Here is a 20,000-nt window from a genome sequence, read left to right as displayed (position 1 = left end):
GGTGATGCATTTGACTGCAGCGTCCCACAAAGTGTGGTGATGCATTTGACTGCAGCGTCCCACAAAGTGTGGTGGTGCATTTGTCTGCAGCGTCCCACAAAGTGTGGTGGTGCATTTGACTGCAGCGTCCCACAAAGTGTGGTGGTGCATTTGTCTGCTGCGTCCCACAAAGTGTGGTGGTGCATTTGTCTGCTGCGTCCCACAATGTGTGGTGGTGCATTTGACTGCGGCGTCCCACAAAGTGTGGTGATGCATTTGACTGCAGCGTCCCACAAAGTGTGGTGGTGCATTTGTCTGCAGCGTCCCACAAAGTGTGGTGGTGCATTTGTCTGCAGCGTCCCACAAAGTGTGGTGGTGCATTTGACTGCAGCGTCCCACAAAGTGTGGTGATGCATTTGTCTGCTGCGTCCCACAAAGTGTGGTGGTGCATTTGACTGCAGCGTCCCACAAAGTGTGGTGGTGCATTTGACTGCAGCGTCCCACAAAGTGTGGTGGTGCATTTGACTGCAGCGTCCCACAAAGTGTGGTGGTGCATTTGACTGCAGCGTCCCACAAAGCTGCAGGATGGACCTCAAACCTGCTCAGGCAGGCAGAAGGGGAAACTGCCCTCGCGTGATGGAGCAGTCTCTGTGCGCTGCCGTGCATGACACTGACCTATTACAGCAAAGTCCCGCAGAGGTGTGTGTGTGTGTGTGTGTGTGTGTGTGTGTGTGTGTGTGTGTGTGTGTGTGTGTGTGCGTGTGTGTGTGTGTGTTCTTGGATTCTTGCCTTCTTGAGACATGACGAAGGAAAAGTAGCTTCCATATGAGGAGGTGTGAACAAGTGTAATATTTGATGTGAAGTAATTGGAGTCTTAAATAGATCAATAATTCATAACAACATTGATGTTAATTCATTATTTTATTTTATTTTGCAATTACAGTATTTTATGTTTTTTAAAGTCTCACTAAAATTCTTGGGGATCCAAAAGGGTCCCACTCATAAAAGTGTTCAAAACAAATCATACTTCTTTTTTTTTTTTTTTTTTACTTTCAACACCATAGACTCGAGATCAACTTCAGATCAGTCGATTAAAAGTTTTTATTACATTTTCATGTTTTTTCCCTTTTTGTCAAATAAAACTGTTTTTATAAGGCAAAAACATTTTTAAAAAAAATTCAATATTTCCCCAATAAAATGTATATCAAAGTGTAATATTTGATGTGAAGTAATTGGAGCCTTAAATAGATCAATAATTCATAACAACATTGATGTTAATTCATTATTATTTTTTGAGCAATTCCAGTATTTTATGTTGTTTTTCTTTTTAAGTCTCACTAAAATTCTTGGGGATCCAAAAGGGTCCCACTCATTAAAGTGTTCAAAATAAATCATACTTTTTATTATTTTTTTTTTTTTACTTTCAACGCCATAGACTCGAGATCAACTTCAGATCAGTTGATAAAAAGTTTTTATTATATTTTAATGTTTTTTCCCTTTTTGTCAAATAAAACTGTTTTTATAAGGCAAAAACATTTTTTAAAAAAGCAATATTTCCCCAATAAAATGTATATCAAAGTGTAATATTTGATGTGAAGTAATTGGAGCCTTAAATAGATGAATAATTCATAACAACATTAATGTTAATTCATTATTATTTTTGAGCAATTACAGTATTTCATGTTGGGGTTTTTTTAAGTCTCCTTAAAATTCTTGGGAATCCAAAAGGGTCCCACTCATAAAAGTGTTCAAAATAAATCCTACTTTTTTTTTTTAACGTTTAACGCCATAGACTGGAGATCAACTTCAGATCTGTCGATTAAAATGTTTCATTATGTTATCATGTTTTTTTTCCTTTTAGTCACATAAAACTTTGTTTTTTATAAAGCAAAAACACAAAATATGCAATATTTGAACAATAAAATGTATTCTAAAGTGTAATATTTGATGTGAAGTAATTATTAAACATGTCAATAACTAATAAAACAGGAGGTGCAAACAAGTGATGCCATAAATCAATAACATTGCATCTAATAGACAATGTCTCATTTGTGGTGACATCTATCAAAATGAGGGTGGTCCCAAAAAGGAGGCATTTTTCACATTGACTGTGTGTCGCTTTTAAAAGTGCTCCCCCTCTGGTCAACATATGAAATAACAAGTGCGCGTACAAATTTGAAATGTTCCCCCTCTGGTCAACATATGAAATAACAAGTGCATGTAAAAATTTGAAATGTTCCCCCTCTGGGCAACATATGAAATAACAAGTGCGTGTAAAAATTTGAACTGTTCCCCCTCTGGTCAACATATGAAATAACATGTGCGTGTAAAAATTTGAAATGTTCCCCCTCTGGTCAACATATGAAATAACAAGTGCGTGTAAAAATTTGAAATGTTCCCCCTCTGGTCAACATATGAAATAACCACCGATACTTGTGAGTGGAAGTGAAATACTTGAATGTCCAGGGTGAGTGGAGTGTGTGGGTGTTGGAACGCTCCCAATCGGTAGAGAAATGTGGGACATGGAGAGGTTTGCATTTTGACTATTCATTGTCAATAAGCAGTAATTCCTGGAAATTCCAGGAAAATTGGGAATTACCGAGAGAGTAGTATGTGTGGATAGTTGAAAAGTCAGAATCGGGTAAAAAGTGGCGGACATTTTTGAGAATTTGGGGTGTTGTAGAACTTTGAATATGTCCAATGGGAATTTCCTGGAAATTTCGGGAAAACTGGGAATTACCAGGAGAGGAGTATGTGTGGATAGTTGAAAAGTCTGAATCGGGTAAAAAGTGGCGGACAATTTTGAGAATTTGGGGTGTTGTAGAACTTTGAATATGTCCAATGGGAATTTCCTGGAAATTTCGGGAAAACTGGGAATTACCGGGACAGGAGTATGTGTGGATAGTTCAAAAGTCCCAATCGGGTAAAAAGTGGCGGACAATTTTGAGAATTCGGGGTGTTGTAGAACTTTGAATATGTCCAATGGGAATTTCCTGAAAAATTCGGGAAAACTGGGAATTTTTGAAAATATTTCTACCGACCCAATTGTCCGAGAAGTTATGATTGTGTTGGAATTGTTCCAAATCTGTTGAAAAATGTTGATGTAGTAACAGTTTGAATTGAGAATTGGTATTTCGGAATTCCTGGACTTTCGGGAAAACCGGGAATTTGTACGGGGGGAAAAAATAGGAGCATTTGTTGTCGCAACTAAAAGGAATGTTTTGAGGGAGAATGGCTGGAATTGGTTGAAAAATGTGGACAGAGAAAACTTTCCAGAAGAGGTGCAAACCAGGATTTTGTTTTTTTGTTAACTTGGAAAATGGTTGTTTGACTGTAATAACCACCGATACTTGTGAGTGGAAGTGAAATACTTGAATGTCCAGGGTGAGTGGAGTGTGTGGGTGTTGGAACGCTCCCAATCGGTTGAGAAATGTGGGATATAGAGAGGTTTGCATTTTGACTATTCATTGTCAATAAGCAGTAATTCCTGGAAATTCCAGGAAAATTGGGATTTACCGAGAGAGTAGTATGTGTGGATAGTTGAAAAGTCAGAATCGGGTAAAAAGTGGCGGACATTTTTGAGAATTTGGGGTGTTGTAGAACTTTGAATATGTCCAATGGGAATTTCCTGGAAATTTCGGGAAAACTGGGAATTACCGGGAGAGGAGTATGTGTGGATAGTTGAAAAGTCTGAATCGGGTAAAAAGTGGCAGACAATTTTGAGAATTTGGGGTGTTGTAGAACTTTGAATATGTCCAATGGGAATTTCCTGGAAATTTCGGGAAACTGGGAATTTTTGAAAACACAGATACTGGCACAATTGTCCGAGAAGATATGATTGGTTTGGTGTTGGATTTTATCCAAATCTGTTGAAAAATGTTGACGTAGTAACAGTTTGAATTGAGAATTGGTATTTCGGAATTCCTGGACTTTCGGGAAAACCGGGAATTTGTACCGAGAAAAAAATAGGAGCATTTGTTGTCGCAACTAAAAGGAATGTTTTGAGGGAGAATGGCTGGAATTGGTTGAAAAATGTGGACAGAGAAAACTTTCCAGGAAGAGGTGAAAACCGGGAATTCTGGGAATTCATAATTAATAAATAATTATGTATATAGAGACATACTGTAATTAGGGATGTCCGATAATGGCTTTTTGCCGATATCCGATATTCCGATATTGTCCAACTCTTTAATTACCGATACCGATATCAACCGATACCGATATCAACCGATATATACAGTCGTGGAATTAACACATTATTATGCCTAATTTGGACAACCAGGTATGGTGAAGATAAAGTACTTTTTAAAAAAATTAATCAAATAAAATAAGATAAATAAAGTAAAAACATTTTCTTGAATAAAAAAGAAAGTAAAACAATATAAAAACAGTTACATAGAAACTAGTAATGAATGAAAATTTGTAAAATTAACTGTTAAAGGTTAGTACTATTAGTGGAGCAGCAGCACGCACAATCATGTGTGCTTACGGACTGTATCCCTTGCAGACTGTATTGATATATATTGATATATAATGTAGGAAGCAGAATATTAATAACAGAAAGAAACAACCCTTTTGTGTGAATGAGTGTAAATGGGGGAGGGAGGTTTTTTGGCTTGGTGCACTAATTGTAAGTGTATCTTGTGTTTTTTGTGTGGATTTAATAAAAAAACAAAAAAAAAACAACAACAAAAAAACGATACTGATAATAAAAAACCGATACCGATAATTTCCGATATTACATTTTAACGCATTTATCGGCCGATAATATCGGCAGACCGATATTATCGGACATCTCTAACTGTAATAACTTGAAGTAAATAATGAAGATTAAAAACTAATTACGGTACAAACAAAAATAAATAAATAATAATAAATAACTAAAAGCTTACATTTGTTATATTTACATAATGTATATACACTACCGTTCAAAAGTTTGGGGTCACCCAAACAATGTTGTGGAATAGCCTTCATTTCTAAGAACAAGAATAGACTGTCGAGTTTCAGATGAAAGTTCTCTTTTTCTGGCCATTTTGAGCGTTTAATTGAGCCCACAAATGTGATGCTCCAGAAACTCAATCTGCTCAAAGGAAGGTCAGTTTTGTAGCTTCTGTAACGAGCTAAACTGTTTCCAGATGCATGAACATGATTGCACAAGGCTTTTCTAATCATCAATTAGCCTTCTGAGCCAATGAGCAAACACATTGTACCATTAGAACACTGGAGTGATAGTTGCTGGAAATGGGCCTCTATACACCTATGTAGATATTGCACCAAAAACCAGACATTTGCAGCTAGAATAGTCATTTACCACATTAGCAATGTATAGAGTGTATTTCTTTCAAGTTAAGACTAGTTTAAAGTTATCTTCATTGACAAGTACAGTGCTTTTCCTTCAAAAATAAGGACATTTCCATGTGACCCCAAACTTTTGAACGCTAGTGTATATTATTAATGTTGTAAATAAAAATGTGTATATATCTAGAAAGGGGGGTCCTAAAGAGGTAGGCATTTTCCGGAGGTCTCCAGAAGGTAGGAAAGACACAAAAGTGTGTGAATGGCAGTCTGCATGACTGCGCCGCTGACTGGCATGAATGATAATGGGCACAGTCATGGCGCCTGTAGGGACGGCGTAACAAAGCGAGTGTGTGTGTGAGGGTACAGTAGGTGCACCGGGGCCTCCACAATCAGCACCTCCCACCCAGAGACCACCCACTGTCCCGGCCAGAACAGAAACAAAAACATGGTCAGACAGTAGACAAACACATGAAGGAGACAAAGGCGGTCATCTTGTTTGGCCTGCCAGGAAAGAACAAAAAAGCTGGAGGGCGGCGATGGTCGCAGCTTTTTGTGGGCGTGACAGAAAAAGGAAGTCTACCTGCTCTCGAAGACTTCGTTGTGCAGGTAGTTCTCGAAGGTCTTGCGGTACTCGATCTCCTCCTGCTCCTTCTTCAGCTGCACGTCCGTCTTGGGACAGGCACAGCACTTTCCGCCTATGTTGGGCTCGTCCGTGTGGTTCCACTTCTGCTCGTCCTCGCTGTCCAAGTGGGTCGGGGTCCGGGACGGCAGCTTCATTCCTGCAGCAGCCAGGGGGAAGTGCTTAGGAGCGTGACTCAACAACTCAACCCATCAATGTTTAGCCCTAAATCACCAGTGTCTCAAAGGGCTGCACAAGCCACAACGACATCCTCGGCTATCCTGGGCCACTTTTTACCCAATTCAGACTAAATTATAATAGACTATAATTTGCAATTCGGGTTTGAATTGCCCTATGTCAGGGGTCGGTGAGCCGCATGCGGCTCTTTAGCGCCGCCCTAGAGGCTCTCTGGAGCTTTTTCAAAAATGTATGAAAAATGGAAAAATATATTTTTTGTTTTAATATGGTTCCTATAGGACAGGGGTCGGCAACCTTTACCACTCAAAGAGCCATTTTGGCAAGTTTCACAAATTAAAGAAAGTAATGGGAGCCACAAAAACATTTTTAAAATGAAAAACACCGCATAAAAAGCTTAAATGCTTTGTGCTATGTTAACCAGGGGTCTCCGACACACGCACCGGCACGCACTTTAATGTGGAAATTTGATGTTAGTGCAGCCCGCGAGTTTTGAATGAATGGCGCTTGATAGCGTCATACTTGCCAACCCTCTCATTTTTCCCGGGAGACTCCCGAATATCAGAGCGTGATGACACTGCATTTGGCGCCCTCTACAGTCTGCCCTAAAAGTGTACCTGCTCGACCACATGTAGAATGCAGTTTCAGCTTGCTCACGTAAGTGACAGCAAGGCGTACTACCTCAGCAGCCACACATCTTACACTGACGGTACCAATACCCAGAATCCCATGCAGCCCTAACTCTTCCGCTCAACCAACGCACGGAGAGGGGGCGGTTGATGTGTGGGAGGATTTGGTGGTAGCGGGGGTGTATAATGTAGACCGGAAGAGTTAGGGCTGCATGGGATTCTGGGTAATGGTTGTGTTGTGTTTATGTTGTGTTACGGTGGGATGTTCTCCAGAAATGTGTTTTTCATTCTTTTTTGGTGTGGGTTCACAGTGTGGCGCATATTTGTAACGTAACAATGTTAAAGTTGTTTGATACGGCTACCGTCAGTGTAAGCTGTGTGGCTGATGAGTAAGTATGCTTTGCTGTCTCCTGTGTGTGCAAGTAAAAGCTACATGCAACATGTGGCTGGACTGGCACGCTGTATGTAAATGCTATAGAGGACAATAACTGCAGTGCAATTAGGGCACGCCCTTTATTTAGTAATTAGAGTGTAAATAGGATTATTTTTTCCCTGGGAGTTATCTAGGAGAGACACTGAGATCCATAAACCTCCTGGGAAAATCGGGGGGGTCGGCATGTATGTAGCTGAGCCACATCAGAGTGGTCAAGTAGCCGCATGCGGCTCCGGAGCCGCGGGTTGCCGACCCCTGCTATAGGAGGACAAACATGACACTAATTGTTATAAAGCACACTGTTTATATTAAATATGCTTCACTGATTCGAGTATTTGGCGAGCGCCGTTTTGTCCTACTAATTTTGGCGGTCCTTGAACTCACCTTAGTTTGTTTACATGTATAACTTTCTCCGACCGTCTAGGACGTGTTTTATGCCACTCCTTTTTCTGTCTCATTTTGTCCACCACACTTTTAACGGTGTGCATAAATGCACAAAGGTGAGTTTTGTTGATGTTATTGACTTGTGTGGAGTGCTAATCAGACATATTTGGTCACTGCATGACTGCAAGGTAATCGATGCTAACATGCTATTTAGGCCAGGGGTCACCAACCTTTTTGAAAGCAAGAGCTACTTCTTGGGTAGTGATTAATGCGAAGGGCTACCAGTTTGATACACACTTGAATAAATTGCCAGAAATAGCCAATTTGCTCAATTTACCTTTAACTCTATGTTGTTATTAATAATTAATGATATTTACACTTAATTGAACGGTTTAAAAGAGGAGAAAACACAAAAAAATTACAATTACATTTTGAAACAGTTTATCTTCAATTTCGACTCTTTAAAATTCAAAATTCAACCCAAAAAAATAAGAGAAAAACTTAAAAAAAGAATTTATGGAACATCATTAGTAATTTTTCCTGATTAAGATTAATTTTAGAATTTTGATGACATGTTTTAAATAGGTTAAAATCCAATCTACATTTTGTTAGAATATATAACAAGTTGGACCAAGCTATATTTCTAACAAAGACAAATCATTATTTCTTCTAGATTTTCCAGAACAAAAATTTTAAAAGAAATTCAAAAGACTTTGAAATAAGATTTAAATTTGATTCTACAGATTTTCTAGACTTGCCAGAATAATTTTTTTGAATTTTAATCATAATAAGTTTGAAGAAATATTTCACAAATATTCTTCGTCGAAAAAACAGAAGCTAAAATGAAGAATTAAATTAAAATGTATTTATTATTCTTTACAATAAAAAAAATACATTTACTTGAACATTGATTTAAATTGTCAGGAAAGAAGAGGAAGGAATTTAAAAGGTAAAAAGGTATATGTGTTTAAAAATCCTAAAATCATTTTTAAGGTTGTATTTTTTCTCTAAAATTGTCTTTCTGAAAGTTATAAGAAGCAAAGTAAAAAAAATTATGAATTTATTTAAACAAGTGAAGACCAAGTCTTTAAAATATTTTCTTGGATTTTCAAATTCTATTTGAGTTTTGTCTCTCTTAGAATTAAAAATGTTGGGCAAAGCGAGACCAGCTTGCTAGTAAATAAATAAAATTTAAAAAATAGAGGCAGCTCACTGGTAAGTGCTGCTATTTGAGCTATTTTTAGAACAGGCCAGCGGGCTACTCATCTGGTCCTTACGGGCTACCTGGTGCCCGCGGGCACCGCGTTGGTGACCCCTGATTTAGGCTAGCTATATGTACATATTGCATCATTATGCCTCATTTGTAGCTATATTTGAGGTAATTTAGCTTCCTTTAAGTCATCTTAATTCAATTTATATCTCATGACACACTATCTGTATGTAATATGGCTTTTAATTTGTTGCGGCTCCAGACAGATTTGTTTTTGTATTTTTGGTCCAATATGGCTCTTTCAACATTTTGGGTTGCCGACCCCTGCCCTATGTGCACAAGTCGCCAAAACCACTGATACGCGTGAGTGGAAGTGAAATACTTGAATGTCCAGGGTGAGTGGAGTGTGTGGGTGTTGGAACGCTTCCAATCGGTTGACAAATGTAGGATATAGAGAGGGTTGTATATTACCTATAAGCAGTACTTCCTGGAAAGTCCGGGAAAATCATGAATTTTGGGAAAGGGAAAAGCCTTCGAAATCTCGGAAGAGTAGTGTGTGTGGATGGTTGAAAAGTCCGAATCGGGTAAAAAGTGGCACAAAATGTTGAGAATTTGGGGCAAACCGGTAGTAGAACTTGTATTATGTCAATTCTTTTTTTTGAAAGGCCTACTGAAAGCCACTACTAGCGACCACGCAGTCTGATAGTTTATATATCAATGATGACATCTTAACATTGCAACACATGCCAATACGGCCGGGTTAACTTATAAAGTGACATTTTACATTTCCCGCGAAACTTCCGGTTGAAAACGCCTTTGGATGATGACGTATGCGCGTGACGTAACCAGTGAAACAGAAGTATCGGTACCCCATTGAATACAATACAAAAAGCTCTGTTTTCATCTCATAATTCCACAGTATTCTGGACATCTGTTGCAATTTGTTTAATGAACAATGAAGACTGCAAAGAAGAAAGCTGTAGGTGGGATCGGTGTATTAGCGGCTGGCTGCAGCAACACAACCAGGAGGACTTTGACTTGGATAGCAGACGCGCTATACGACGCTAGCCGCCGACCGCATCGATGATCGGGTGAAGTCCTTCGTCGCTCCGTCGATCGCTGGAACGCAGGTGAGCACGGGTGTTGATGAGCAGATGAGGGTTGGCTGGCGTAGGTGGATAGCTAATGTTTTCAGCATAGCTCTGTGAGGCCCCGTAGCTAAGTTAGCTTCAATGGCGTCGTTAGCAACAGCATTGTTAAGCTTCGCCAGGCTGGAAAGCATTAACCGTGTAGTTACATGTCCATGGTTTAATAGTATTGTTGGTCTTCTATCTATCCTTCCAGTCAGGGGTTTATTTCTTTTGTTTCTATCTGCAGTTAAGCCCGATGCTATCACGTTAGCTCCGTAGCTAAAGTGCCTCGCCGATGTATTGTCGTGGAGATAAAAGTCACTGAATGTCCATTTCGCGTTCTCGACTCTCATTTTCAAGAGGATATAGTATCCCAGGTGGTTTAAAATACAAATCCGTGAGCCACAATAGAAAAAGGAGAGAGTGTGGAATCCAATGAGCCAGCTTGTACCTAAGTTACGGTCAGAGCGAAAAAAGATACGTCCTGCACTGCACTCTAGTCCTTCACTCTCACGTTCCTCATCCACAAATCTTTCATCCTGGCTCAAATTAATGGGGTAATCGTGGCTTTCTCGGTCCGAATCGCTCTCGCTGCTGGTGTAAACAATGGGGAAATGTGAGGAGCCTTTCAACCTGTGACGTCACGCTACTTCCGGTACAGGCAAGGCTTTTTTTTTTATCAGCGACCAAAAGTTGCGAACTTTATCGTCAATGTTCTCTACTAAATCCTTTCAGCAAAAATATGGCAATATCGCGAAATGATCAAGTATGACACATAGAATGGATCTGCTATTCCCGTTTAAATAAAAGAAAAATCATTTCAGTAGGCCTTTAAGTCTCACTAAAATGCTTGGGGATCCAAAAGGGTCCCACTCATAAAAGCGTTCAAAATAAATCATACTTTTGTTTGAAACTTTCAACGCCATAGACTGGAGATCAACTTCAGATCTGTCGATTAAAATGTTTCATTATATTTTCATGTTTGTTTGTTTTTTTTCCGATTAGTCACATAAAACTTTGTTTTTTTTAATAAAGCAAAAACACAAAATATGCAATATTTCCACAATAAAATGTATTCCAAAGTGTAATATTTGATGTGAAGTAATTATTGAACATGTCAATAACCAATAGAACAACTGATTGTGAGTCATTATTATTTTGGGAGCAATGAAAACAGCCTGCATGACATCCATCCATCCATTTACTACCGCTTGTCCCTTTTGGGGTTAGCGGGGGGTGCTGGATCCTATCTCAGCTGCATTCGGGCGGACTCACATTCACACACTAGGGCCGATTGCCAATCAACCTCTCCTATCCCCAGGTGCATGTCGAGCTTTGTGTTATAAGAATCAACATTGTAAATTTTCTGGAAATTTCAAGAAAATCTGGATTTAAAAAAATATATTGATACTAGCACAATTGTCTTAGAAGATATGAATGGGTTGGTGTTGGAATTTTTCAAACCGGTTGAAAAATGTTGACATTGTAACAGTTTGAATTGAGAATTGGAATTCCTGGACTTTCAAAAAAACCGGAAATTTGTACGGAAACAAAAAAATAGGAGCATTTGCTGTCGCAGCTAAAAGGAATGTTTTGAGGGAGAATGGCTGGAATTGGTTGAAAAATGTGGACAGAGAAAACTTTCCAGGAAGAGGTGAAAACCGGGAATTCTGGGAAATCCTGGGATTTTGTTTTTCACTTGGAAAACTGTTGTTTGATTGTCCACGGTGAGTGGAAGGTGGTGAATGTGGAACAATTCCAATCGGGTGAGAAATGTGGGAACTGTGCAAGTTTGGAAAATGGCCCATTCATTTCTCAATGGGGAAAATGTCCCGGGAAACTGGGAATCCCGGGAAGATTCCCGGTTGACCCGAATGTTTTGATACTCCAACGGTTCCGATCGGATGAAAACTGTGGGCTGTAATAGATGATTGTTTTTGCTGTAGAGTCTTATATGTGTGAATGAATGAATGCTCGGGCATTCACACAATAATCATACTTTGTGTGTGTGTGTGTGTGTGTTCTTGTATTTCTAGCCTTCTTGAGACATAGAGGAGGAAAAGTATCTTCCATATGAGGAGGTGTGAACAAGTGATGACATAAATCAATAACATTGCATCTAATAGACAATGTCTCATTTGTGGTGACATCTATCAAAATGAGGGTGGTCCCAAAAAGGAGGGATTTTTCACATCGCTTTTAAAAGTGCTCCCCCTCTGGTCAACATATGAAATAACAAGTGTGTGTAAAAAATATAAAGTGCTCCCCCTCTGGTCAACATATGAAATAACAAGTGTGTGTAAAAAATATAAAGTGCTCCCCCTCTGGTCAACATATGAAATAACAAGTGTGTGTAAAAAATATAAAGTGCTCCCCCCCTGGTCAACATATGAAATAACAAGTGTGTGTAAAAAATATAAAGTGCTCCCCCTCTGGTCAACATATGTAATAACAAATGTGTGTAAGAAACTGAAATGCTCCCCCTTTGGCCAAAATTAATAAAAAAAAATATAAATAAATATGTATATAGAGACCTACTGTAATAACTTGAAGTAAATAATGAAGATTAAAAACCAATTACAAACAAAAACAAAAAATAAATTAACTTAAATCTCATGTTCTTTCTGTTTCTGTACTTTTGCAATATATTCTTGTAAAATTATTACTTTTTAATGCAAAATTATTACTTTTTAATGTAAAATTATTTTTAATGCAAAACGGTGACATTTGTCATATAAAATTCTGACTTTTATCACAATATTGCCATTTTTGTTTGAGTAAAATTATGACTTTTGTCATCATTTTGCCAAGTAAAATTCCGATTATTATTATACTGTTGCCAAAATTGAAAGTTTTCTTATAAGATTGTGACTTTTGTCGAGTAAAATGACGACTCTTTTCATAAAATTGCCAAAATGTTCGTCTTTTCTTGTAAAATTGCGACTGTTATTGAGTAAAATTTCAACTTTTATCATAATATTGCACAAACGTTCACTTTTTCTTGTGAAATTTTGACTTGCGTTGAGTAAAATGACGACTTTTGTTATAAAAAAGACAAAAATTGTGACCTTTTTCTTGTGAAATCCCAACTAATTTTTCACAACAAGCTTTTTTGTATTTGTATACTATGTATATATTATTAATGTTGTAAATACAGTTCTTTATATATCTAGCAAAGGTGGTCCTAAAGCGGGAGGCATTTTTCAGAGGTCTCAAGAAGGTAAGAAATACAAGAATGTGTGTGTGTTGACAATCCCAAGTCCATGATTGCCAAGGTCTTGGCCCAATCATGCATCAGTGGTCCTGACCTTGCAGGCAGTAGTCAAACTTGTACAGGTCGCTGTCCTCGGGCTGCTTGCGGCAGATGACCCGGTAGTGCGTGATGTTGCCGTTGGGGTTGGTGGGGGGCTTCCACTTGAGGATGATCTGGGAGGAGGAGTTGGACGAGGAGATGGGGTCCAGGGGCACGGAGGGCTCTGGAGGAGAGAAGGTGGACAAACATCTGGTGAATGGACTTAGTGTTGACCCAAAGTAACCCGCAGAGTTTTTGTGACTGGCTCTGTAGTTGGCACATGGCGAAAGCCTCGTTCCTGCCAAGTAGTTCACTCGTCAACAGTCCGCTGGGCTAGACACACCGGACTTTAAAGTGCCGGCTGGACCGAGGGCCACAAGCTGCTCCGAGCAGAGACGTAAACAATCAGGACTATTTGAACTAGAACTGTCAAATGGTGGACTTTTTTAATCAGATGAATCACTTTTTGTACTAGGGTGGTATGGTATACCCAAACTAGTATAGATGGGATTGTCTACTGCTGGCCCCACTATGGACTGGACTCTCACACTATTATGTTAGATCCACTATGGACTGGACTCTCATTATTATGTTAGATCCACTATGGACTGGACTCTCACACTATTATGTTAGATCCACTATGGACTGGACTCTCACTATTATGTTAGATCCACTATGGACTGGACTCTCACACTATTATGTTAGATCCACTATGGACTGGACTCTCACTATTATGTTAGATCCACTATGGACTGGACTCTCACACTATTATGTTAGATCCACTATGGACTGGACTCTCACTATTATGTTAGATCCACTATGGACTGGACTCTCACACTATTATGTTAGATCCACTATGGACTGGACTCTCACACTATTATGTTAGATCCACTATGGACTGGACTCTCACTATTATGTTAGATCCACTATGGACTGGACTCTCACAATATTATATTAGATCCACTATGGACTGGACTCTCACAATATTATATTAGATCCACTATGGACTGGACTCTCACAATGTCAACTAGATCCACTATGGACTGGACTCTCACACTATTATGTTAAATTAATTAGAGCCTTAAATAGATCAATAATTCATAACAACATTGAAGTTAGATACATTATTATTTTTTGAGCAATTACAGTATTTTTTATTTTTAATGGCTCACTAACATTCTTGGGGATCCAAAGGGGTCCCACTCATAAAAGCGTTCAAAATAAATCATACTTTTTTTTTTAAACTTTCAACGCCATAGACTGCAGATCAACTTCAGATCTGTCGATTAAAATGTTTCATTATATTTTCATGTTTTTTTTTTCTTTTTGTCACATAAATCTTTGTTTTTTAATAAAGCCAAAACACAAAATATGCAATATTTCCACAATAAAATGTATTCAAATCTGTAATATTTGATGAGAAGTAATTATTGAACATATAACCAATAACCAATTGAACAAGTGATTGTGAGTCATTATTATTTGGGCGCAATGAAAACAGCCTGCATAACAGCTGTGTGTTATTAGCATCAACATTGCAACTTTTTTTTGTTACATTTTGACTTATTAGCTCTTTTATTCCACTTTTTGAAGTGTTTTAATTCTTTAACAGTATTTTAGTGCAGTGGACCCCCCTGGGGTAGACCACCTGGTGCGTGGCGTCACTCACTGGAGGCGTCGGTGCGCACGTAGATGATCTCACTCTTGGCGCCCTGGACCTGATGCTCGTCCGACGCAGACAGCTGGGTCTTGACCATGATGGCGTACTGGGTCCAGGGCTTGAGGGGTCGGATCAGGTGGCCCGGCTCGTGCTGCTCCTTGTTGTCGGTGACGCGGGCCGGTGGGTCCACGTCGGCGATCACCCAGCTGTTAGAACCGCACGCATCCTGGCCATCAAACTCCGTCACGTTCTTGTACGGCCTGCGAGGAGGACGCAAGTCAAGAAAACATTTTCATGACATGAAAGGGCGATAAATAATACGAGGGAGGCTTACGCTTCTTTGTAGAGAACCATAAATCCCAGCAGGTCTCTGAAATCCAAGGGCCAAAATGGCTCCCACTTCACTATAATCTTGTTTGGCCCCGCCTTGATGTAAGTGAACTTCAGCAACTTGGTTTCACCTAAGGGCAAGATTAGCAAACAATAGACTCCAATGGGTTAAAAAAGGCATGCATGGTTATAGATTAGTGCAGTGTTTCTTAACCATAGGGCCAATTGTTGGACTATAAGCGCCCCCTAGATCAGGGGTCACCAACACGGTGCCCGCGGGCACCAGGTAGCCCGTAAGGACCAGATGAGTAGCCCGCTGGCCTGTTCTAAAAATAGCTCAAATAGCAGCACTTCGCTTTGCCCGACATTTTTCATTCTAAGAGAGACAAAACTCAAATAGAATTTGAAAATCCAAGAAAATATTTTAAAGACTTGGTCTTCACTTGTTTGAATAAATTAATTAATTTCTTTACTTTGTTTCTTATAACTTTCAGAAAGACAATTTTAGAGAAAAAATACAACCCTAAAAATGATTTTAGGATTTTTAAGCACATATACCTTTTTATCTTTTAAATTCCTCCCTCTTCTTTCCTGACAATTTAAATCAATGTTCAAGTAAATTTATTTTTTTTATTGTAAAGAATAATAAATCCATTTTAATTTAATTCTTCATTTTAGCTTCTGTTTTTTCGACGAATAATATTTGTGAAATATTTCTTCAAACTTACTATGATTCAAATTCAAAAAAAATATTCTGGCAAATCTAGAAAATCTGTAGAATCAAATTTAAATCTTATTTCAAAGTCTTTTGAATTTCTTTTAAAATTTTTGTTATGGAAAATCTAGAAGAAATAATAATTTGTCTTTGTTAGAAATATAGCTTGGTCCAATTTGATTGGATTTTAACCTATTTAAAACATGTCATCAAAATTCTAAAATTAATCTTAATCAGGAAAAATTACTTATGATGTTCCATAAATTATTTTAAAAATTTTTTCAAAAAGATTCGAATTAGCTAGTTTTTCTCTTCTTTTTTTCGGTTGAATTTTGAATTTTAAAGAGTCGAAATTGAAGATGAACTATGTTTCAAAATTTAATTGTCATTTTTTTTGGTGTTTTCTCCTCTTTTAAACCGTTCAATTAAGTGTAAATATAATTAATTATTAATAATAACATAGAGTTAAAGGTAAATTCAGCAAATTGGCTATTTCTGACAATTTATTGAAGTGTGTATCAAACTGGTAGCCCTTCGCATTAATCAGCACCCAAGAAGTAGCTCTTGCTTTCAAAAAGGTTGGTGACCCCTTCCCTAGATGTTCGCCAAAAAACACCTGTTTCTCAGCTGTGTTCAGATATGGTATGGTAATACACTTTCCCACCACTTGTGGCAGTAATGACCACAGCAAACAAACAGAAGAAGTCCGGAGCTAAAGTCATAGAAAAGTTTCTTAAGCGCCAAAATTATGACTAATGTGATAGAGCTGTATTTTTATTTGATGTAGAGATGTAGTTTATTTTGGACAAGTTAAAAAAAAAAAGCAAAATAAATTCAAAAAAATAAAATCATCTTAACATTACAGTGAAGTACAGAAATAAAAACAAATACTCCACAATAAAAACACATCAACAATGAATGGTTAGGTTTTTTATATCCAAAAAGGAGTGAAAAAAAGTGAAACTTATTTACTCCTGCCCTTTATTTCTAAAATAAATAACTAGCTGGTATTGATTATATACAAGGATTATTGAACTGGTCTTAGTGCAATATATTATCAATAATATTTTTACTCACTTTTCTTTAATTTTATTTTTTTATTGGCACTGTCGTTAAAAACATATACATGATTGATTATTATTAAATTAATTATGCATTACTTATTATTTATAAATCAAATCAGTAGCTCTCTTATCATTACTATTATTCTATACAATGATTATTTTATTGGTCTTATTGCAATATTTTATCAATAATGTTTTTTTTAAATTTATTGGTACTTTAGTCAAAAAACATATGCATTACTTAATATTAAACTAATGATGCATTACCTATTTATTATTTATAAATCAAAAAACTAGCTTTCTTATTATTATATACAATGATTATTTGACTGGTCTTATATTCACTTACTCACTTTTCTTTAATTTTATTTTTTTATTGGCACTGTCGTTAAAAACATACACATGATTGATTATTATTAAATTAATTATGCACTACTTATTACTTATAAATCAAATCAGTAGCTCTCTTATCATTACTATTATTATATACAATGATTATTTTATTGGTCTTATTGCAATATTTTATCAATAATGTTTTTTTAAAATTTATTGGTACTTTAGTTAAAAAAACATATGCATTACTTAATATTAAACTAATGATGCATTACCTATGTATTATTTATAAATCAAAAAACTAGCTTTCTTATTATTATATACAATGATTATTTGACTGGTCTTATATTCATGCACGGCAAGCTATTTCAAATATTTAAAACTTCATCTAATATTGAAACAAACATTATGATACAAAACATGTTTTTGTTAAAATACCAAAAAATACTTAAATATCAACTTGACTAATGCTTTTTCAGCAAGCTATTCATCAAAGTGTACACTTAAAAATGTATTTTTACAGAAGAAACAAGTAGCTCAGTCGCCAGATTTTTACCTTAAAAATACCCCCAAAAATTGTGGTATTGTTTTTTTTTTTGCGTTTACAGTAATACACTGTAAAAACAACAAACGTAGATTTGAAACTAAAAATGTATCCATTTATATATTCTAAAAAACATTGTGACTTTTACAATAACATTTTGGCATCTGAACTGTCAGTTTTTAACTGTAAAATCTACAGATGTTTTTACAGTACACGTCAAAAAGATATAATAAATAATTGTGTAATTATTATTCATATATTATTTATATATAATAGCATAACTGTGATGTGGCCCTCAATAAAACTGAGTTTGACGCCACTGTTCTAAATCAACTTCATATCTATCCGTCTATTAAAAGTTTTTATTTATTTATTTTTTATTTTATGCCATTTTTGTATTTTATGCGGCAAAAACACAATATTTCACCCCAAAAACATTTTGAAGTGGAACATTTGATGTGAGATCATTTATTCATAACAACATTGATGTTGATTCATTATTATTGTTTGCGCAATGACAGCTTTAGAGGGAAAAAAGCTGGTATGAGAGTCAACATTGCAACTTTTTCTCAGTCTATTCAACTAGGGATGTCCGATAATGGCTTTTTGCCGATATCCGATATTGTCCAACTCTTTAATTACCGATACCGATATCAACCGATACCGATATCAACCGATATATGCAGTCGTGGAATTAACACATTATTATGCCTAATTTGGACAACGAGGTATGGTGAACATAAGGTACTTTTTAAAAAAAATAGTAAAATAAGATAAATTAAAAACATTTTCTTGAATAAAAAAGAAAGTACAACAATATAAAAACAGTTACATAGAAACTAGTAATTAGTAAATCATATTAACTGTTAAAGGTTAGTACTATTAGTGGAGCAGCAGCACGCACAATCATGTGTGCTTACGGACTGTATCCCTTGCAGACTGTATTGATATATATTGATATATAATGTAGGAAGCAGAATATTAATAACAGAAAGAAACAACCATTTTGTGTGAATGAGTGTAAATGGGGGAGGGAGGTTTTTTTGGGTTGGTGCACTAATTGTAAGTGTATCTTGTGTTTTTTATGTTGATTTAATTAAAAAAAAAAAAAAAAAAAAACGATACCGATAATAAAAAAAACGATACCGATAATTTCCGATATTACATTTTAACGCATATATCGACATCTCTATATTTAACCTCTGTTTACTCCACATTTTTAAGTAAAAAAAAAAAGACAGTATTTGTAAAATGTGCTGTTAAAAAATAGGTGTGGCCCACAAAATAAAATTAAAATAAATGTTTGTTTTTTGTATAGCAAATACCAATAATTGCAATATTTCCCCAATAAAATGTATATCAAAGTGTAATTTTTGATGTGAAGTAATTGGAGCCTTAAATAGATCAATAATTCATAACAACATTGATGTTAATTCATTATTATTTTTTGAGCAATTACAGTATTTTATGGTTTTTTTTATTTTTTAAAGTCTCACTAAAATTCTTGGGGATGTAAAAGGGTCCCACTCATAAAAGCGTTCAAAATAAATCATACTTTTTTAAAAAAAACTTTCAACGCCATAGACTGGAGATCACCCCCAGATCTGTCGATTAAAATTGTTCATTATATTTTCATGTTTTTTTCCTTTTAGTCACATAAAACTTGTTTTTTTTAATAAAGCAAAAACACAAAATATGCAATATTTCCACAATAGAATGTATTTGAAAGTGTAATATTTGATGTGAAGTAATTATTGAACATGTCAATAACCAATTGAACAAGTGATTGTGAGTCATTATTATTTGGGAGCAATGAAAACAGCCTGCATAACAGCTGTGTGTTATTAGCATCAACATTGCAACTTTTTCTAGTAAAAATGTATATGAAAGTGTAATATTTGATGTGCAGTACAGTAATTGGAGCCCCCGGGCCAGACTTTGGACATGGCGGTGTGAAGCCAGCATGACATGCTTACAGGAGGCTTGGTCCCCGTTGGTGCGTGCGGCGATGTCGTTCTTCTGATTGCGCTCTTTGCTACCCGTCATCTCCTCCATTTTGCGTATCTCCGACATGCAGAGCTTGGAGTTGTAGTGGAAGAAGGTGCGGCCCTGCTGGATGGTCAGGTTGTGCTTGGACCAGTCCCACAGCTCACGCAGGTTCTGGTTGTCCAGGGCGTAGAAGGCG

General features: G+C 36.7%; 1 protein-coding gene across 2 annotated transcripts in view; it reads right to left on the bottom strand.

The window, feature by feature from the left end:
* Positions 1-20,000, bottom strand: part of LOC133635040 (insulin receptor-like) — a 212,595-nt gene that overhangs the window by 30,830 nt on the left and 161,765 nt on the right. For both annotated transcript variants that reach the window (XM_062027761.1, XM_062027762.1), the window contains exons 7-11: positions 19,792-20,000; positions 15,164-15,290; positions 14,839-15,089; positions 13,186-13,353; positions 5,858-6,056 (exon numbers count right to left, since the gene is read on the bottom strand). The exon at positions 19,792-20,000 is cut by the window's right edge and continues 6 nt beyond it. In XM_062027761.1, the coding sequence (XP_061883745.1) occupies positions 5,858-6,056; positions 13,186-13,353; positions 14,839-15,089; positions 15,164-15,290; positions 19,792-20,000 (954 nt within the window). The remainder of the gene's footprint in view (positions 1-5,857; positions 6,057-13,185; positions 13,354-14,838; positions 15,090-15,163; positions 15,291-19,791) is intronic.

Source organism: Entelurus aequoreus, linkage group LG19 (assembly GCF_033978785.1).
Source record: "Entelurus aequoreus isolate RoL-2023_Sb linkage group LG19, RoL_Eaeq_v1.1, whole genome shotgun sequence".
NCBI classification, from domain to species: Eukaryota; Metazoa; Chordata; class Actinopteri; order Syngnathiformes; family Syngnathidae; genus Entelurus; species Entelurus aequoreus.
Note: the sequence above shows the minus strand (reverse complement) of the source record. Positions and strands in the feature narration are given on the sequence as shown.